At 45.2% G+C, this 19485-nt stretch overlaps 1 protein-coding gene across 5 annotated transcripts; it reads right to left on the bottom strand.

Annotated features, from left to right (window-relative positions):
* Positions 1 to 1580: 1580 nt before the first annotated feature.
* On the bottom strand, positions 1581 to 17538 carry fdxacb1 (ferredoxin-fold anticodon binding domain containing 1). Of its 5 annotated transcripts, none has more exons than XM_072486574.1 (6): positions 17482 to 17538; positions 16171 to 16358; positions 8694 to 8850; positions 5959 to 6162; positions 4724 to 4882; positions 1581 to 2923 (listed from the first exon to the last, which is right to left on the bottom strand). In XM_072486574.1, exons 2-6 carry the CDS (start codon positions 16343 to 16345, stop codon positions 1723 to 1725), a joined length of 1896 nt encoding a protein of 631 aa, XP_072342675.1. In that variant the 5' UTR covers positions 16346 to 16358; positions 17482 to 17538; the 3' UTR covers positions 1581 to 1722. The 5 variants fall into 5 exon arrangements, with proteins under 5 accessions (XP_072342675.1, XP_072342677.1, XP_072342673.1 ...); XM_072486576.1 differs by lacking the exon at positions 17482 to 17538 and adding an exon at positions 17268 to 17475; XM_072486572.1 differs by lacking the exon at positions 17482 to 17538 and adding an exon at positions 17242 to 17475.
* Positions 17539 to 19485: the final 1947 nt, after the last annotated feature.

A 19485-nucleotide genomic window follows, 5' to 3' on the forward strand; every position in this document is an offset into this window, starting at 1 on the left:
TGCAGCATGTCTACTTGCTCCTGACCCAGACGCTCCTAACATTTATGCTACTCCCAGGCTTCATTGCTTCATTAATTAGATCTAATTATCAATACCTACTTGGGTTCAACACACCCCGTCTGATCCCTGATCACTGGTTCTGTGAAAAATTGTTTCTCATCAAAAGAAAATTGTCCTGTCAGCATCTCATTCAATTGGCCTCTTACAGGGGAATAGTGGATGCCTACCAATTATTCTGGAGCAATGACAGAATAATTCGTGAAAGGACATTTCTTAGTAGTTAGCGCTGCTGCCTCACAGCGCCAGTGGCCCAGGTTCAATTCTGGCCTCGGGTGACTGTCAGCGTGGAGTTTGCACTTTCTCCCCGTGTCTCTGTGGGTTTCCTCCGGGTGCACCGGTTTCCTCTCAATCCAAAGATGTTCAGTATAGGTGAATTGGCCATGCTAAATTGCCCCTTAGTGTCCAAAGACGTGCAAGTTAGGTGGGGTTTTGGGGATAAGGTGGGGAAGTGGACCTAGGTAGGATGCTCTTTCGGAGGGTCGGTGCAGACTCAATGGGCTGAATGGCTTCCATCTGCAGTGTCGGCATTCTATGGATAAATCGATTGTGCCCTGCAACGTTGTCAGTGTGCCATCTTTTGTTTGAGATGCTAAATTATTGGGGTGTATTTTCACAATCCCCTTGCAGTGTTTTCAGGGGTGTTTTCCTGCTCTCTGGACCAGAACCCCTCTCTCAACGAACATCACCATGAAGATTATTTTGTTATTCATTTCATTCCTGCTCATGAGATCAGGCAGCAATTTTCCAACACATCAGCGGCCGCTACACTTAAAATTAATTGTCCTTCGAGTGCAATGCTGTGTTCCAAGGAATAATGCTAAGATGCTCTAATTGGGTGCAACATTCTTTCATCCGAACCTACCTTGTACTCTATGGTGCAGGAATAAATTACAGTACCAATACACAGCTTTCAGCCCAGAGGAGGACTTTTATCCACTAAGTGTGCATCTCGTTACTCGATCAATACAAAACCGATCCCACTGGCCTGCATTATTCTCTGCCTTCCTCAAAATATGCAATGGCCTCTGCTTCAACTTACCCCAAGGAAAATTTTAAACAATTGCCTGGGTAAACAAAATCTCACCCAACATCTCTCCTCACTGTACCATCTTTTATCTGCAAATATATTACTTTTGTGCACAGAATGCAATGGAAATGCTTTAAATGACCTTACAGGGATGTTTTTGTGCTGCTTCATCTTCATCTTCGATCAATTTCTCTACTCATCTGAAGCACAAATCAAATTCTAGGAGCTTATATGACTCAGTTAATAAGTGAGACGCGTTTAACATTGGGGTGGGGGGGGGGGGGGGGGGGGGTTATTCCCCACACCAAAATGTTGTTCATGTGACAATTTCAATCTCATGTTCACTTCAACTGTGAAAATTCAGCAGTACATTCAGCCTTCCAAATTTGGTTTACATCTGGACAACATTTTGAATGAATCAAAGGTGACATATTATTCCGTATGAGTAGCGAGGGATGTTTGAGGTGATGAATTAAACCCATGGAACAAGAAGCATATTGCAAACATTGATGTTTATTTACTCATGTATAATTTTTCCTTAAAACATAGCTGGTATCAATAGTATGTGATGTGCCAATCCTGCACTGCAAGGGGTTAAAATAAAACACGTTTCAAACACTTGGTCCAATTTATTTTCATCTGAGAGTTACTTTAAAGCTTTTCTGCAGTTCATCGCGAAGACGCAATTGCATTTCCAATGCTTGTTGATATGACAGTGCCTTGTCGCATGACTGGTATGTTAACCTGTAACAGTAACTCATACATTTGGTTTCAGCATGACAGAAACTGTCAATCAGCTTCAATTCTTTCACTGAATCCCTGCTTACTCGCCTTACAACAGCATGGAGTGTCAATTCATCTGGTTTCTCATCCCCATCAAGCCAGAAGCTAACATCGTGTGAATAGGAGGGCGGGTAGAGTGAGAATTCACAAAAGGGTTTCAATTCTGTTGCACTAATCTGGTTTAGGAAGCGTTCATCGAATGTCCATAGCATTCTCCAATCATTTATGTGATACAGTACCGTGGATAGTAGGTCAAGATTTATGGAAGTAATACAGATACTTAGTTCATTGTTATCCTGTTTATGAGGAATACAAACCAATTTTGCAACAGTTAGATCAGTAAAGTCTGGGTGGTTCATGTCTTGAAAACAAACATTCCAGCTTTTTCCGCTGACCTCTTCTTTAAAGGTGATCGATCCTAAGCTCTTGTCCACAGCAGTAGTACTTGATGCTGACTTTACGAGAAATGAAATGGCTCTCTCCACTGAGTATATAAATAAGCCTAAAATGTCTGGGGTTGTTTTGTCACTACAAGCCCCAACTAAAACCATCTCATGGAATGCTGGCATAGTTTGCGGGGAAATCAGACACTTCCTGAAAACAGTGCCACTGACCACATAGATGACTCCAGTTCTGAAGTCTGGTCTTTGCAAAACATTGTACACACATCCTGTCAGAGTAGGCCGAAGGCAGTACCTCCTGCAATCCTCGCTCATGTCAGGGACTCCAACCTGGTTCATTATACGGCAGCCCGCATTCTGCCCAGTCTTGTTCCCCAGCCTCAGATCAGACAGTGGCATGGAAATGTCACAGCATGGAGCATCGGCCACATGTACACATTCAGTACTTCTCGATTTGCCCTCTTGACAGCTGGAACAGCTCACCCAATACAGCTCAGCCCGACAAATGGCATCATCAGACTGAAGGCATGGTTTTGATAACAGGGGGAAGTTGTCCTCCAGTTCCTGGACATTCGCCGTATCCGAGATCTGCTTTCTCAACAACTTGTTAATGATATTTACTGGATGGTTTGAACCTTTCTGAAGAAAATTCCTGCAATGATCAAAAACTCTATTAGAACAATCAAAAAAAGGCACATGATTCTCCAGTTCTCAAATAAGGGGGAGCGAGGAGGATGCGAAGAACAAGAGTCATTGCTACAGTCTCACATGAACAGACTGAGGGGCGGTCTGTACACAGTGGGCGCTGCATCTCCCAGGGTTGCTTTGAGTGCACAGTAACAGATTACTGATACACCAGTGGCTCCGATAGCTCGTATCCACTTCCAGAAATTAGTGAGAATTCAAGCGTCTAACGAGAGCTGAGCTCGCCACATAATCCACCTCCTCTAGCTACGTGAGGCTGCATCAGGTAAAGTGGTGGAATCTCCTCACTCCTGTTTGAGTAGAGAGCCTTGAAGTAGTTGTCAGATTGAGGAACACATGACTGAAGGCAAGTAAGCCCTTGCACCTCTCTCAGTTTAATTACTACCCACCCCTCCCCCACCTCGGTGGGGAGATTTCTAATCGTAGTTGGGCCTTTTGTAAGAGGTGCATGATGAGCACTCGCCATCTGAACAACATCCAATAGAAAGTCAGCAAAAGTAACCAAATCAAAACAGAAAGTGCTGGAAAAACTCAGCCGGTCGGCAACATCTGAGGGGGAAAGAGAGAAACGGAACTAATGTTTCGAGTCCAATATGTCTCTTCTTCAGAACTGAGAGGTAGGAATGTGATGGGGTTCGGGCAGCACGGTGGCGCAGTGGATAGCACTGGGCCCTGAGGACCCGGGTTCGAATCCCGGCCCTGGATCACTGTCTGTGTGGAGTTTGCACATTCTCCCCGTGTCTGCAAGGGTTTCATCCCACAACCCAAAGATGTGCAGATTAGGTGGACCGACCACGCTAAATTGCCCCTTAATTGGAAAAAAAATGATAATTGGGTACTCTAAATTTATTTTAAAAAAGGAATGTGATGGGTTTTATGCTGTTGGAAAAGGGGAAGGAGCAGGTGGAACAAAAGAGAAGTTCAGAGACAGGTTAGAAAGTGGGGGAGAATAAATGACAAAGATGTCATGGAACACAAGGCAAAGGGAGTGATAATGATAGTATAAAGAGACAAAGCATTGGTCCATAGGTGTTAATAGCAGAATAAAGATCAGCACTCTCTGTCAAAAGTAATGAACAGGGTAAGATTAATGACCATCCTTGGCAACAACTCAATGCTTAAAAAAGAGAACTGAAGGTAAAATGCATCAAAGAGATAAGAAAACGTATAAATTGGGGAGTGAAATAATTGTTTTGAATCCCTGTAACACTTTTCTTCTCTTCAATGAATGCACCTGCTTGCACAACACTTTTCTAAAGACATTCTCCTGTTTCCTGGTAGAAATATTAAAGGAGGAAATTTATCCAACCACAATAAAAAGTTATCATTCATTTGTAAGTGAACTTAAAGTGAACAAATCAGATGGTATGTGCATAATATGAAATAACAGATGTTTGGGAATGTCATAAGGCTGTCAGAGTTCCCCAATAAATTAATATACATTTAATGAAAGTTTTTGAGCTCTCTGACAATGCCAATTTCTTGTAGGTCTAACATGTGTAATTAGTTAAATATTTTAGACTAAAATGATATAAATGGTGACCTCTGGGTCCAATCTTTTCTGTCTGCAACGCAAGTAATTTCAGCCATGTGATGAACTTGTTCTCTGTGCTATTTTAATGGTAATGTTATCCAGTTTATATTGTTGGCTAATAATACACCACACAATTTTACAAGTTATTTTCCTTCTGTCTTGATATGTTACCGTCTCTGTAAACTTCTGCAATGTATAGTTCCATGACTGCACCTGTTTATCTTTTCAACAAGTTCCTCAGGAATGTGGAAGGAACAGTGCTCACTCCCAATCATGGTTTCCATAACAACTGGCTTTATCTCGTTGAAAGGCAGGCTTCTCGTGAACACGTGGGTCAGAGCTTGGTCAAATTGGAAGGATTTATCTTGACTCCTGAAAGAAAAATGCAATTTAACACTCCTTTCACAAGGGAAGGATTGTAATCAAAGCGATTTGGGACATGCGCTCCTCATGACTGCATGTGGATACATTAAATGATAGCTTTAGCTTCAAAGTCAACATTGTCAGCATGACAAGAGGTGGCGAGATGCGTATATGAGGATTTACCCACATAATGTAGGCTGATTCTTTAGTAGAGAGCTGAGGGAGTGCAGCATTGCCGAATGCATGATCTGGTGGATGTTTTAAAAAATTCCAGAATGTCCTGGTCAAAATCTATCCTACCTAAAAATGAATCTCATTATTTTGTGTGGAATTTGCCTCATATAGAATAGCTGCTCTGTTCACTGGCTGCGATGGGGAAAGCATTGTATAAATGCAGATCTATTTTAAAGATGGCACGGTGACATAGTGGTTCGCACTGTTGCCTCACAGCTCCAGGGACTCGGGTTCAATTCCGGCCTCGGGTGACTGTGTGGAGTTTGCACTCTCTCCCCGTGTGTGCGTGGGTTTCCTCCGGGTGCTCCGGGTTTCCTCCCACAGTCCAAAGATGTGCCGGTTAGGTGGATTGGCTGTGTTAAATTGCCCCAAAAGGTTAGGTGGGGTTACTGGGTTACGGGGATAGGGTGGAGATGTGGGCTTAAGTAGGGTGCTCTTACCAAGGGCCAGTGCAGACTCAATGGGCTGAATGGCCTCCTTCTGCTCTGTAAATTCCATGATTCTACTGCATCTAGGTATGGTGACATTCTATCAGCATTTTACACTATTCAATAAGAGCTTTACAGAGAATTCAATCAGCAGATGGGGAGGGTGGAATTTTAATGTAAGCAGTGAAACATCGCCTTTTTAAACAGTGGACAATGAAATTTCAAATGCTGGTGCTCAAATGACCAAATGTCATCTACAGCATTGAGTGTTATGATAATGAAATGGCTACCATTTTCTGAAGGTACCTGAACCAGCACTTATACTTCACTTTGCAGGTATCATCAGGAATAACAAAATCATATTCAGACGCTATACATGGATGCAAAATACACTGAGAACCGATTCTCCCACTATTCACCTACCTGTACCCAGTGCTCGTGTAGCCATAATAATGTGTGCAATCAAACGGCTGCACTTTACTCAAAACAAACCCGGCCCTCGCAGCCATGGCGACAATTTGCCAGCTGTTGTGCCATTCCCGTGTTGGGTGATCAGCAGCGGTCCCACCCTGACCCCTGCACAGGGTGACATGGACATCACCTTCGGTGGTTAGAATACCTGCGCAACTGAAAAAGAAAAAAAAAAAACACAACAATATTATTACCACTGTGGGCAAAGCGAATAGCATGGCCAAACCACTGATTCACTGTCCGACTGTCGTCACCGTTTTAACCCGAGGATTATGAAGAGAAGCAAAGGCTACGTTATAGAAGCATAGTTACATTGTTTAAATCCGGAAAGCCTGGTGAAGGGCGGGTTAGCTCAGTTGGCTCAATCCCTGTAATGGCGGAGGTAGCGCTTGAAGCTGACTATCTCACCTTGCTTGCTCCATTGTAAAATCACGCTAGATTTTATTATTAGGTTAGAGACAACGAGGAGACAATAATAATAATCAGAATAATCGCTTATTGTCACAAGTAGGCTTCAATGAAGTTACTGTGAAAAGCCCCTAGAGAGAGGGGCTTTTGAAGAGAGAGGGAAAGCTTACAGGCCAATGCCAAAAAGGTGGCTGAAGTAGGACAATGGATCAGTGATTTGGTGGTGTGAAGCTTAGATTTCAAATGCTTGATAGCTGTAGGAGACCGGTGGTCTTCTCTCTCTCTCTGCCCATTTAAGCACCTGCAGGATGTTACTGGGTTCTGATTGTTAAAACGGAGCTGGCCTCCCAGACAGTGGCCTGTATAGAATCATAGAATTTACAGCGCAGAAGGAGGCCATTCGGCCCATCAAGCCTGCACCAGCCCTTGGAAAGAGCACCCTACCCAAGCCCACACCTCCACACTAACCCAGTAACACCACCCAGCTTTTTGGACACTAAGGGCAATTTGGCATGGCCAATCCATCTAGCCCGCACATCCCCCTTGGGAATGTCTAACAATTCTACCTAATTGGTGTCAGACCAGATGTCTTTATAACCTCTTAGTTTATTCCTTTTGTCATTGTCAATCATTCGCAGGAAAACCTAGCCATTGCACGATAACAATGTCAGCTGAGCTCTTAATTGTCATATTAAAAATAATATGAGTAAATAAACTCCATATTTATAAGTGTATGCGTAGGGATGGAGTGGGCAACATAAAAATCTGTTTTCCAGTTCAACAGCCTTTTGGATAATCAATGGCCATTGGTTGGAGAGAATTTGATGTTATAATGAAGATATATATGTTCTTACATTTTAATTACAGATGACCTTGTGCTTTTCATGACCTCAGGCAGTCCTCACGTGCTTTACAACCAACCAATTAAGTAGATTTTAAACATAGTCATGTTGTATTACAGGAAACATGGCAGCCATTAGCAGCAAAGTTAGTCCTTACTCTATTCAGCATCTCTGATCATAGTTTTCTCATCTTTTTCTAATGATGTGGAGATGCCGGCGTTGGACTGGGGTGAGCACAGTACGAAGTCTTACAACACCAGGTTAAAGTCCAACAGGTTTGTTTCGATGTCACTAGCTTTCGGAGCGCTGCTCCTTCCTCAGGTGACACCATCCACCTGAGGAAGGAGCAGCGCTCTGAAAGCTAGTGACATCGAAACAAACCTGTTGGACTTTAACCTGGTGTTGTAAGACTTCGTACTTTTTCTAATGATATGACTTGGGCAAAATTCAATTGCCAGACACATATTTCAGTTCCAAACATGCAACTTCCAAGTTTGACCTTTTTCCAGAGATTGCCGCCTTCCCAACATATACTCGTATTGTTCACTCACAAACAATGTAGATAGCGATGCAATCTCATGACTTCTCCATTACCTACACTGTCATTGGCCACACACATTAACCAAAGTTGACATGGTGCTGGAGGTCAGTCGAGAATGAGTTTTGATCACAGGTTGGAGCCCCACTCAAATTTATCTGACTCACTCAAGCAAGCTAACTTCATTCACGGTAGCACAGTGGTTAGCACGATTGCTTCACAGCTCCAGGGTCCCAGGTTCGATTCCCGGCTTGGGTCACTGTCTGTGCGGAGTCTGCACGTTCTCCCCGTGTGTGTGTGGGTTTCCTCCGGGTGCTCCGGTTTCCTCCCAGTCCACAGATGTGCAGGTGAGGCGAATTGGCTATGCTAAATTGCCCTTAGTGTCCAAAATTGCCCTTAGTGTTGGGTGGGGTTACTGGGTTATGGGGTATGGGTATAGGGTGGAGGTGTGGGCTTGGGTGGGGTGCTCTTTTCAAGAGCCGGTGCAGACTCGATGGGCCAATGGCCTCCTTCTGCACTGTAACGTCTATGAGATTTCTATGAGATTCTCAAGCACGTTATTTGACATTAATCTCCGATAGTGGAAAGCTATTGCCTGCCACTTTACCTACTTCCTAGTTGAGTGAATGAAGTCTTCAAAAAAATTTATCCCTGTGATTCCCCCCCCCTTTTCTATTGTTAAAATCACTCAACCCCACATGTATCACAGTTTCAGAAATATGCAAACTGCCTGCAAATGTAGATTTAGAAATCGATCTACATACACATTTTTAGAAAACAATAATCGGCGTTGCCCACACGTCCCAATCAGCTACATTGCAATCATTCCACATTAAGCAGAAAATTGTTTAATCTAACACTGGACATTGTGGACTTTGATATATGACTTCAGAACGCACCTCAGAAAAAAATTAGCCAGTAGCTCTCTGTTCTTTTTCACCCCAGCTTTCCTGCCACAGTGAGGGAAATTGAAGATAATCCTGTCAAGCAGTCTGCTTTTCAAATGGAGACATTGCTGGAGATTGGTACAATCCACTTGAAAATAAACTTCTGCTCCTGAAGGATAATGGGCAAGGGTTAATTTGCTGTAGCAACTGGTTCCTGTCCATATTTATTATGTGACACGTTTTAGCATCAACTACTTCCTGTGGTAATGAATTCCACAGGCTCACCACTCTTTGTGTGAGGAAATGTCTCCTTATCTCTGTCCGAAATGGTTTATCCTGAATCCTCAGGCTGTGACCCCTGGTTCTGGACACATCCATCATTGGTAACATCTTCCCTGCATCTACCCTGTCTAGTCCTGTTAGAATTTTATAAGTCTCTATGAGATCCCCCCTCATTCTTCTGAACTCCAGCGAGAACAATCCCAACCTAGTCAATCTTTCCTCATATGAGTCCCACCATCCGTGGAATCAGTTGGGAAACCTTCGCTGCACTCCCTCGAGAGCAAGAACATCCTTCCTCAGAGAAGGAGACTAAAACTGCACACAATACTCCAAGTGTGGCCTCACCAAGGCCCTGTATAATTGCAGCAACACATCCCTGCTTCTATACTCGAAACCTCTTGCAATGAAGGCCAACATACCATTAACCTTCTTTACTGCCTGCTGCACCTGCATGCTTACCTGCAGCGAATGATGCACAAGGACACCCAGGTCCCGCTGCACACTCCCCTCTCCTAATTTACAACCATTCAGGTCGTAATTTGCTTCTTGTTTTTGCTTCCAAAATGAATAACCTCACACTTATCCAAATTATACTGCATCTGCCATTGGTTTTCCCACTCACCCAACCTGTCCAGATCTTGTTGTAGGATCCCTGCATCCTTGTCACAATTCACCCTCCCACCTAATTTGGTATCATCTGCAAACGCTGAGATGTTACATTTTGTTCCCTCATCCAAATCATTTATATATATTGTGAATAGCTGGGGTCCCAGCACCAATCTGTGGTACCCGACTGGTTACTGCATACTGGTTACTGAGGTGGTTATTCCCGCCTCAATTAGGATTTTCCATTATAATAAGATAAAAGCAAATTACTGCAGATGCTGGAATCTGAAACAGAAACAGAAAATACTGAACAAGCGCAGCAGATCTGACAGCATCTGTGGAGCGAGAAGGGAGCTAACGTTTCGAGTCTGGATGACTCTGTCATTTTCCATTGCTGGACGGGTTGTCACCAGTACGTTCAGCTATCATATTGCCCACCACAATTACTTCAGAAAAACGTCACACAAGTTTTATTTATTTTTATTTTTCTCCTTATTCAGCATGGAATTAGAAGTTTATATAATTATGAATGCAGTATATTCAAATGAACAGTGCTAAAATGGCTACTTTAATCTGAACAATGTCACATTAAGTTGAACACAAACGCTATATTAAAAAAAATCAATTTCACTATAATTGTCCTGTTGTTAATTAATTTATTGTTGTTAGGTTTGCTGTGTTTCAGTGAGGAAAGAAAGTAGGTATCTCTTTTGTGACCCATTAATCCTTAACTTGTCTGGGGTGAGAGAAGAGCTCAATGGCACTTCCGACAAACTGGTTCCAGCTGATGATTGAACTGTAGCAGAAACTTGTGATTAAGTCAATTTAAGTAGGAAATTTATTTCTTGTTTCTTTCTTTAAAAAAAAAAAATTTAGAGTAACCAATTCTTTTTGTCCAATTAATGGGCAATTTAGCATCGCCAATTCACCTAACCTGCACATCTTTGGGTTGTGGGGGTGAGACCAACGCAGACAAGGGAGAATGTGCAAACTCCACACAGACAGTGGCCGGAGGCCGGGATCGAACCCGGGTCTTCGGCGCCGTAGATAGCAGTACTAACCACTGGGCCACCGTGCTGCCCCTTCAGTGGGAAATTTAACAGAAAAATTAGGTTGTCGCAATAAAACCCAAGGCACAAATAATTCACAATCCATCTTCTTGCAACTGAATAACTCCTTTATAAACTGATTAAGTAAAATCTTGTCAGCTTAGTTGGTAAAAACATCGAACAAAAGTATTTAAATTAAACTGACCGTTGTTTACCACACGTCTCAATTCTCACGATCTGCAACCCAGCAATAGTTAAAAACAGAAAATGCTGGAAATACTCTGCAGGTCGAACAGCCGAGAGAAAAAGAGAGTTGATATTTCAGGTCGATGACCTTTCATCAAAGTTTAAAAGGCAACAGGTCTTTTGAAAGTACAGATGAGGTGGAGGCAAGAGGACAAAGGTGACAAAAGGGATGATGGTACAAGTCAAGAAAGGGTCATAATGGAAGGAAGGAATAAAAGGTGGATCGAGAGGAGGTGCAACTTACAACAGCAGGATCACTGTTGGTCACTTCTGGACACTTTCATCGAAACATAGAAAATCTCATTGAGGTATATAAGATGATAAAAGGTATTGACAAAGTAACGTATAGTCTTGTGGCCCAAATTAAAACAAGAGGTCATAGTTTTAGGATAAATGGTAGCAGATTTAAAACAGAGAGGAGGAGAAATTACTTCTTTCAAAGGGTCGTGAATCTGAGGAATTCACTACCCTAGAGTGCAGTCAATGCCCGGGACATTGAGTAAGTTTGAGGAGATAGACAGAATTTTCATTAGTAATGGGCTGAAGGATTATGGAGGACAGACAGGAAGTGGAGTTGAGGCCGAATGGAGATCAGCCATGATCATATTGAATGGCGGAGAGGGTCGAGAGGCTGAATTAACAACTCCTGTCCCTAATAATGATAATAATCTCTATTGTCACAAGTAGGCTGAAATTAACACTGCAATGAAGTTACTGTGAAAAGCCCCTAGTCGCCACATTCCAGCGCCTGTTCGGGTACACGGAGGGAGAATTCAGAGAGCAGGTATAGGTCATTCGGCCCATCGAGCTGAGTCTAGAAATCTATCTACTTCCTTCTTAAATATATTCAGTGATTTTGCCTCCCCAGCCTTCTGTGGTAGAGAATTCCACAGGCTCACCAATATCTGGGTGAAGATATTTCTCCTCATCTCAGTCCTAAATGACCGATCCCGATAAAGTAACATGGCATGGAAGCCAGTGTTGTCTTTAACTCTTTTGCAAAGTTTCTAAATGAATAACTAACATTATATGACTTTTCACCGAAGCGTCATGACTTGTGTTGCTCTTACTAGCCTTAGTTTTATTAGCTCTAATTCTGTCACCTTTGCTCACGAGTCACCAGGTATCTTTCTGATACCGCCACGTGGTTCAAGCTCTAGTTATGATTAATAAGACAGCACACCGCTTAGTAAGAGTAAAATCAACGGTCATTTATTATATACAGCAATAAATACTTATACAATAATCTAGACTACTACCTACCTCTACAGGCCAATACTTAACTTTGGGAATGGCCCACCAGGTCAGGGAAACGAATGGCTTATCGAATTGGGTCTGGCCTGCGGGATTCAAAGGCTGATACAGGTCGATGGCTAGGAGTCTCTATCGGGTAGCGATCGCTGGAGTCAAACTTACGGTTTGTTGTCGATGGTTCTTGCGAAGGTTGCGAGCAGGAGAAGAAGGGAGAGAAGGGTCGATCTGAACTTGGCCCCTTACTCTTATAGTTTCCAGGGGCTTCCCGCCTCTCGGGGAGGACCTTGACCCTAGTCCCAAGTGATTGGACTTTGTCCCAACCACTGGGTTCGATATGCTCCAATAATGGGGCGATTCCTTGATCGGGGGGTGGTCGTTCACCTTTCTTTGTCTTGGCCACTGCTGGCGCCGAGAGGTCTGGATCGGCTTTCAATTGCTAATTTGTTGCAATTGTTCCCGGGGATAGCCGATTAAACTGCAGATGGCTGGGTTGGTGTGCTGCTAATGGTTGCAGCTATCGATCTGGGCCGACTTCCCCAGAGCCGAATACACTGTTCTGTCTGCAGCTGTCCGTTTGTGCCCTGTTGGCTGATTTTCCCATCAGCCTTTTCGGTTTGCCATTTTACATCGGGTTTTTGGCCAAATTAATCGGGAATCAGCCATTTTAGGTGGCTACACTTGCAAATAATGAATTTGGATGAAAGATGCTATCAAACACCCACCAGCCTTTTTTCGTCAGAGCTGCTATGCGCGAGTGGGCAGCACGGTAGCACTGTGGCTTCACAGCTCCAGAGTCCCATGTTCGATTCCCATTCGGGTCACTGTCTGTGCGGAGTCTGCACGTTCTCCCTGTGTCTTTTTTAAAAAATATTTTTTATTTTCCTTTTTCACAATTTCTCCCAAATTTGCACCCACCAACAATAAACAATAATCATAGAACATAGAACATTACAGCGCAGTACAGGCCCTTCGGCCCTCGATGTTGCGCCGACCTGTGAAACCACTCTAAAGCCCATCTACACTATTCCCTTATCGTCCATATGTCTATCTAATGACCATTTGAATGCCCTTAGTGTTGGCAAGTCCACTACTGTTGCAGGCAGGTCATTCCACGCCCTTACTACTCTCGGAGTAAAGAAACTATCTCTGACATCTGTCTTATATCTATCTCCCCTCAATTTAAAGCTATGTCCCCTCGTGCTAGACATCACCATCCGAGGAAAAAGGCTCTCACTGTCCACCCTATCCAATCCTCTGATCATCTTGTATGCCTCAATTAAGTCACCTCTTAGCCTTCTTCTCTCTAACGAAAACAGCCTCAAGTCCCTCAGCCTTCCCTCATAAGATCTTCCCTCCATACCAGGCAACATTCTGGTAAATCTCCTCTGCACCTTTCCAATGCTTCCACATCCTTCCTATAATGCGGCAACCAGAAATGCACGCAATACTCCAAATGCGGCCGCACCAGAGTTTTGTACAGCTGCAACATAACCTCATGGCTCCAAAACTCAATCCCTCTACCAATAAAAGCTAACATACCGTACGCCTTCTTAACAACCCTCTCAACCTGGGTGGCAACTTTCAGGGATCTATGTACATGGACACCGAGATCTCTCTGCTCATCCACACTACCAAGAATCTTACCATTAGCCCAGTACTCTGTCTTCCTGTTATTCCTTCCAAAATGAGTCACCTCACACTTTTCTGCATTAAACTCCATTTGCCACCTCTCAGCCCAGCGCTGCAGCTTATCTATGTCCCACTGTAACTTGTAACATCCTTCCGCACTTTCCACAACTCCACCGAGTTTAGTGTCACCTGCAAATTTACTCACCCATCCTTCTCCAGGTCATTTATAAGAATGACATACAGCAGTGGCCCCAAAACAGATCCTTGTGGTACACCACTAGTAACTGGACTCCAGTCTGAACATTTCCCATCAACCACCACCCTTTGTCTTCTTCCAGCTAGCCAATTTCTGATCCAAACTGCTAAATCACCCTGAATCCCATGCCTCTGTATTTTCTGCAGTAGCCTACCGTGGGGAACCTTATCAAACGCTTTGCTGAAATCCATATACACCACATCAACTGCTTTACCCTCATCCACCTGTTTGGTCACCTTCTCAAAGGTTTGTGAGGCACAACCTACCCTTCACAAATATGTCAATCCCCATATCAATCACAAAAATCCTATCCTCCCACCAAACCCCAAACATTAGCCCGCATGTTCACATAAACAAATGACAAAAAGGAATCAGAAATCACCCATAGTCACCATTAACATACACCGCCCCCCTCCCCCCAACCCTCCCACCCACCCCCGCAAACTAATGTTCAATGTTATCCAGTTCCTGAAAGTGCATAATGAATAATGCCCATGAATTGTAGAACCCCTCCATCCTTCCCCTCAGTTCAAACTTAACCTTCTCAAGAATTCCAACAAGTCCCCCCGCCACACCAGGGCACTGGGTGGAGAGGCTGCCCTCCATCCCATCAGGATCCGCCTTCGGGCGATCAACGAGGCGAAAGCTACAACATCTGCTTCCACACCAGTTTCCAACCCTGGCTGGCCGACACCCTGAATATTGCCTCCCGGGGGCCCGGGTCTAGTTTCACGTGCATCACTTTAGAAATTACCCTAAAAACCTCCTTCCAGTAATCCTCTAGCTTTGGACAGGACCAAAACATATGAACGTGATTAGCACCCCCCCGCCCTCCCCCCCCCCCGGCAACGTTCACACACATCTTCTACTCCTTCAAAGAATCGGCTCGATCTCACCCTCGTGAGGTGTGCTCTGTGTACCACCTTCAGCTGTATAAGCCCCAACCTCGCGCACGAGGTGGAGGCATTCACTCTCCAGATCACCTCACACCAGAACCCCTCCTCCATATTCTCTCCCAACTCTTCCTCCGACTTTGCTTTGATCCCTGCCAGTTGTGCCTTCTCCTCTTCCAAAATAGCCCCTTAAACCGCTGACACTATCCCCTTCTCCTGTCCCCCTGTCGTCAGCACCTCCTCCAGCAATGTGGAGGCCGGCTGCACTGGGAAGCCCTGTATCTCCTTTCTGGCAAAATTTCGAACCTGCATGTATCTAAACATTTCCCTCTGCTCCAGCCCTCCTTCGTTTCCAACTCCTTCAGCCCTGCAAACCGACTCCTAAGAAACAAATCTTTTAGCATCTTAATCCCCTTCTCCTCCCATTTCTGAAAATTTCCATCCCACCTCCCTGGCTCAAATCTGTGGTTCCCCTGAATCGACATTTCCCTTGACCCTGCCCCCAACCCGAAGTGTTGCCTCCAAATTCTCAATGAAGCTTTTATTACCGGACTCCCTGAGTATTTCCCTGGGGCTATCGGGAGCAGCGCTGTTGCTAGTGCTTTCAATCCTGACCCCCTGCACAAACTCTCCTCCATTCTGACCCACTGGGAATCAACCCCTCTGACCCAGCTCCGCACCTTCTTCACATTCGCCGCCCAGTAGTAATACATCAGGTTCGGAAGACCCATACCCCCTGCCTGCCTTCTCCTCTGTAGCAGCATCTTTCTAACTCTGACCACCTTTCCACCCCATATGAACGACGTAATCCTTCCCTCAATCTCTCTGAGAAAAAGCCTTTGGCAGGAAAATCGGCAGGCATTGAAAAATAAACAAAAATCGCGACAACATGTTCATTTTAACCGCCTGTACCCGACCCGTCAGTGACAGAGGGAGACCATCCCACCTTGCCAGATCAGCTTTCACTCTCTCCACCAAACTAGAAATGTACGTTCTCCTTGTGTCTGCGTGGGTTTCCTCTGGGTGCTCCGGTTTCTTCCCACAGGTCCCGAAAGACGCGCTGTTAGGTGAATTGAACATTCTGAATTCTCTCTCGGTGTACCCGAACAGGTGCCGTAGTGTGGCAGCTAGGGGATTGTCACAGTCACGCCATTGCAGTGTTAATGTAGGCCGACTTGCGACAATAATAAATATTATTATTAAATATTTCAGATTTCTTTGCAGTTTTTCTTTTATCACACCCACTGCATTCATCTTTAGTGATGCTTCCTTACCTTTTTCTAACAGGAGGGCGATATTCCTGACTGCATTTTTATGCTTCACTATTTCTTTTTCACTTTCGTAGCAGGTTGCAATGATCCGGGTGTTTCTGTCCACACCATCACACAGTCCAGCAGCAAAGGAAAAATTCCCCTCTCCCACAAGCAAGGTGCTGCCTCCCTGTTTCATTCCTTATTCGAGCCTGGGGAGACAATACCAGTCAAACATTTCAGATGCCCTCTTCAATAAGTTAAAAATCATACAAACTCAAACTGGGTGTCTGCCCATCACTGATGAGTTGCCAGTGATGGAACCTTTAGTCGTCACTCATTCCTTTCAGCTACCTTTTTGTTTTTGATTCCCTCCGTGGCCTCTCTTCCTCCCAAACTCTGGCAGAAATTCATCCAGCCCTACATACCCCCTCAGACCTCGGTGTCCCCTCCAATTCTGGCCTCTTAAGCATTTAAATTGGTCCACCATTGGCTGCCCTACCTCCAGCTGCCGAGGCCCTACGTTCCGGAATTCCCTCCCTAAACCGCTCCGTTTCTCCCACCTCTCCTTAGGTAATTTGGACATTCTGAATTCTCCCTCTGTGTACCCGAACAGGCGCCGGAATGTGGCGACTAGGGGCTTTTCACAGTAACTTCATTGCAGTGTCAATGTAAGCCTACTTGTGACAATAAAGATTATTAATTCATTCATTCATTACAAAGCTGCCCCTTTGACCCAAGTTTTTTTGGGCACACCCTTCCTGGTTTCATTTTATGCGGCTCGTGTCAAATTCTATTCGATGCCACTCCTGCAAAGCACTTTGGGGTGTTTTATTACCTTAAAGAGGTGCTATATAAATGAAAGTTGTTGCTGAATGTGGCCCTCACCAGGCTGAAGATTGTGAGCCCTGCACAAAACTGCAGAACACTTGGCAGCTCACACAGCCAGGCAGCATGGAGTTTACCCAGCTCCATTGCAACATGGTGCGGTCAGCAGCGCACAGTCTCCCTCCACTTCTCATGAAAAACCAGTAGCTCACTCCTTGCCCCCCTGTGCAACACTGCCATGGTGCCACCCTGGCCCGTTTAGTGTACCCGCGGGGTAGAATCGGCGTGCTTGCTTTGTGCGGCTGGGCTCGGTCCCTTGCAGCGACACTTCCTCCTCCGCAGCCCGTCGGCCTTTCGCTCTCCTCGAAGCGGAGGAACTTTCAATGCATCTCCGGGGCCGGGCCCAGCAAAAAGCCCCGCAGCCGCGAAACAGGCGGCAGCGCAAACAGAGAACCCCACCGGGTGCCAGCTGCGGGACTCCCCGGGCGGCACTGCCACCCCACTTACTGCTGGAGTCTGTCTCCAACCCGTCCCAACACCTCACCCGCAGGAAAAACAGCGACGCCAGCCACTTGTGGTGAAGCTACTAAAGGACAACTCAACCCACACTGCCTCTTCCTCATTGCCTATTCTCCCCCCCCCTCCCTGTCATTCCCAAACCACTTCATTTATTACTCTTCTCTCGATTATTCCCAGCGGGTCGTTTTTCTTTTAATTCTTCCTTCTTTAAAAAAAAATCCATGCAGGTTCCTCACCCTCAAGTCCTTTTAAGGACATGGCAGCACAGTGGTTAGCACCGCTGTCTCTCAGCACCAGGGACCCCGGTTTCAATTCCAGTCTTGGATGACCGTGTGGAGTTTTCACTTCCCCCGTGTCTGCGTGGGTTTCCTCCGGGTGCTCCAGTTTCCTCCCCCAGTCCAAAGATGTGCAGGTTAGGTGGATTGGCCATCTTAAATTGCCTTTTTTTGCTCAAAGATGTTCACGTTAGTTGGAGGAGTGAGCCTAGGTAGGGTGCTCCTTCAGAGGATCGGGATAGACTCAATGGGCCGAATGGCATTGTAGAGATCCTATTCTATGGTTCTACTTTTATTGCATCAGCTTTCATCACCTTTCCAGATAGCTGGCACAGTAGCACAGTGGTTAGCACTGTAGCTTCACAGTGCCAGAGACCTGGGTTCGATTCCTGGCTTGGGTCACTGTCTGTGCGGAGTCTGCACGTTCTCCCCGTGTCTGCGCGTGTTTCCTCTGAGTGCTCCAGTTTCCTCCCACAAGTCCCGTAAGATGTGCTTGTTAGGTGAATTGGACAATCATGAATTCTCCCTCAGTGTTCCCGAACTGGCGCCGGAATGTGGTGACTAGGGGATTTTCACAGTAACTTCACTGCAGTGTTAATTGTGACTACTTGTGACACTAATAAAGATTATTATTATTACGATGTTCTTGAGCACAAGAATTCTCTGAAAGATGAGAGCCAGACATACCTTATGACAAGTTTGCTCTTGGCACAAGACTAACAGGTCGCCCACATCTGCTATCCTACTAGGTCTGCAAGCAAGAGTGCAAGGTGACCGGGATCGGAGTTGATGCACAGGACGTCCTGGCTGCTGACAAGCAGTCAGGAAGGAGCTCCAGAAAAAGCAGAGGACAAAAGAAATAAGCAGGTGCTGGAAAACATTGCAGAAAAAAAAATGTCAATCTCGAGCAATGTGCCAGCTGTGGAAGGGGCTGCCACTGACGAATCAGCCTGTACAGCTACAACAGACCATGTTCAATACAGTGGTGACCAACACTCTGGGTGCAGTCTATCATCTCTCTGAGAGGGATAGATGCCCAACAGTAACCTTCTCTGTGCCAAGGAGAACATTCCTAATGTTTCCAACCTCTCCTCATACATTATGTCCCTCCGTAGAATCCCTACAATGCAGAAGGAGGCCATTCGGCCCATCGAGTCTGCACCCATCCTCCAAAAGAGCACACTACTTAGGCCCACTCCCCTCCCCACCATCCCCGTAACCCTGCGCATTGATTATAGCCAATCCACTTAACCTGCACGTTTGGGATTCATCCCCCATAACATTCTGATAAACTTCGTCCGTGCCTTTTCTTTTTTTTTTAAATATGTTTTATTGAAATTTTTTTCCCAAACAACAATTTTTCCCCTCTTACAAAGCAAACGCAACAATAACAATACGGAAATTTTTAACAATACACAAGTAACAAAACCCCTTTATCTTTGACCTAAACTAAACTAACCCCCCCCCCCCCTCCCCCCCCCCCCCTTCCCCCTGGGTTGCTGCTGCTGGTCATCTGTCTTCCCTCTAACGTTCCGCCAGGTAGTCGAGAAATGGCTGCCACCGCCTGGTGAACCCTTGAGCCGATCCTCTCAGGGCAAACTTTATCTGCTCCAGTTTAATGAACTCCGCCATATCATTTACCCAGGCCTCCAGTCCGGGGGGTTTCGTCTCCTTCCACATGAGTAGGATCCTGCGCCGGGCTACTAGGGACGCAAAG

This window comes from Scyliorhinus torazame, chromosome 21 (assembly GCF_047496885.1).
Source record: "Scyliorhinus torazame isolate Kashiwa2021f chromosome 21, sScyTor2.1, whole genome shotgun sequence".
NCBI classification, from domain to species: domain Eukaryota; kingdom Metazoa; phylum Chordata; class Chondrichthyes; order Carcharhiniformes; family Scyliorhinidae; genus Scyliorhinus; species Scyliorhinus torazame.

Bases quoted from the DNA above. Each gene is read 5' to 3' on its own strand.
- fdxacb1 (XM_072486574.1), bottom strand. From the start codon at position 16,345: ATGAAACAGGGAGGCAGCACCTTGCTTGTGGGAGAGGGGAATTTTTCC. The intron at 6,163-8,693 runs GTGCGTTCTGAA...TTTCTTTTTCAG, and splicing joins CTGGCTAATTTTTTTCTGAG to TTGCGCAGGTATTCTAACCA. The intron at 4,883-5,958 runs GTAGGTGAATAG...TTTTTCTTTCAG, and splicing joins TACACGAGCACTGGGTACAG to GAGTCAAGATAAATCCTTCC.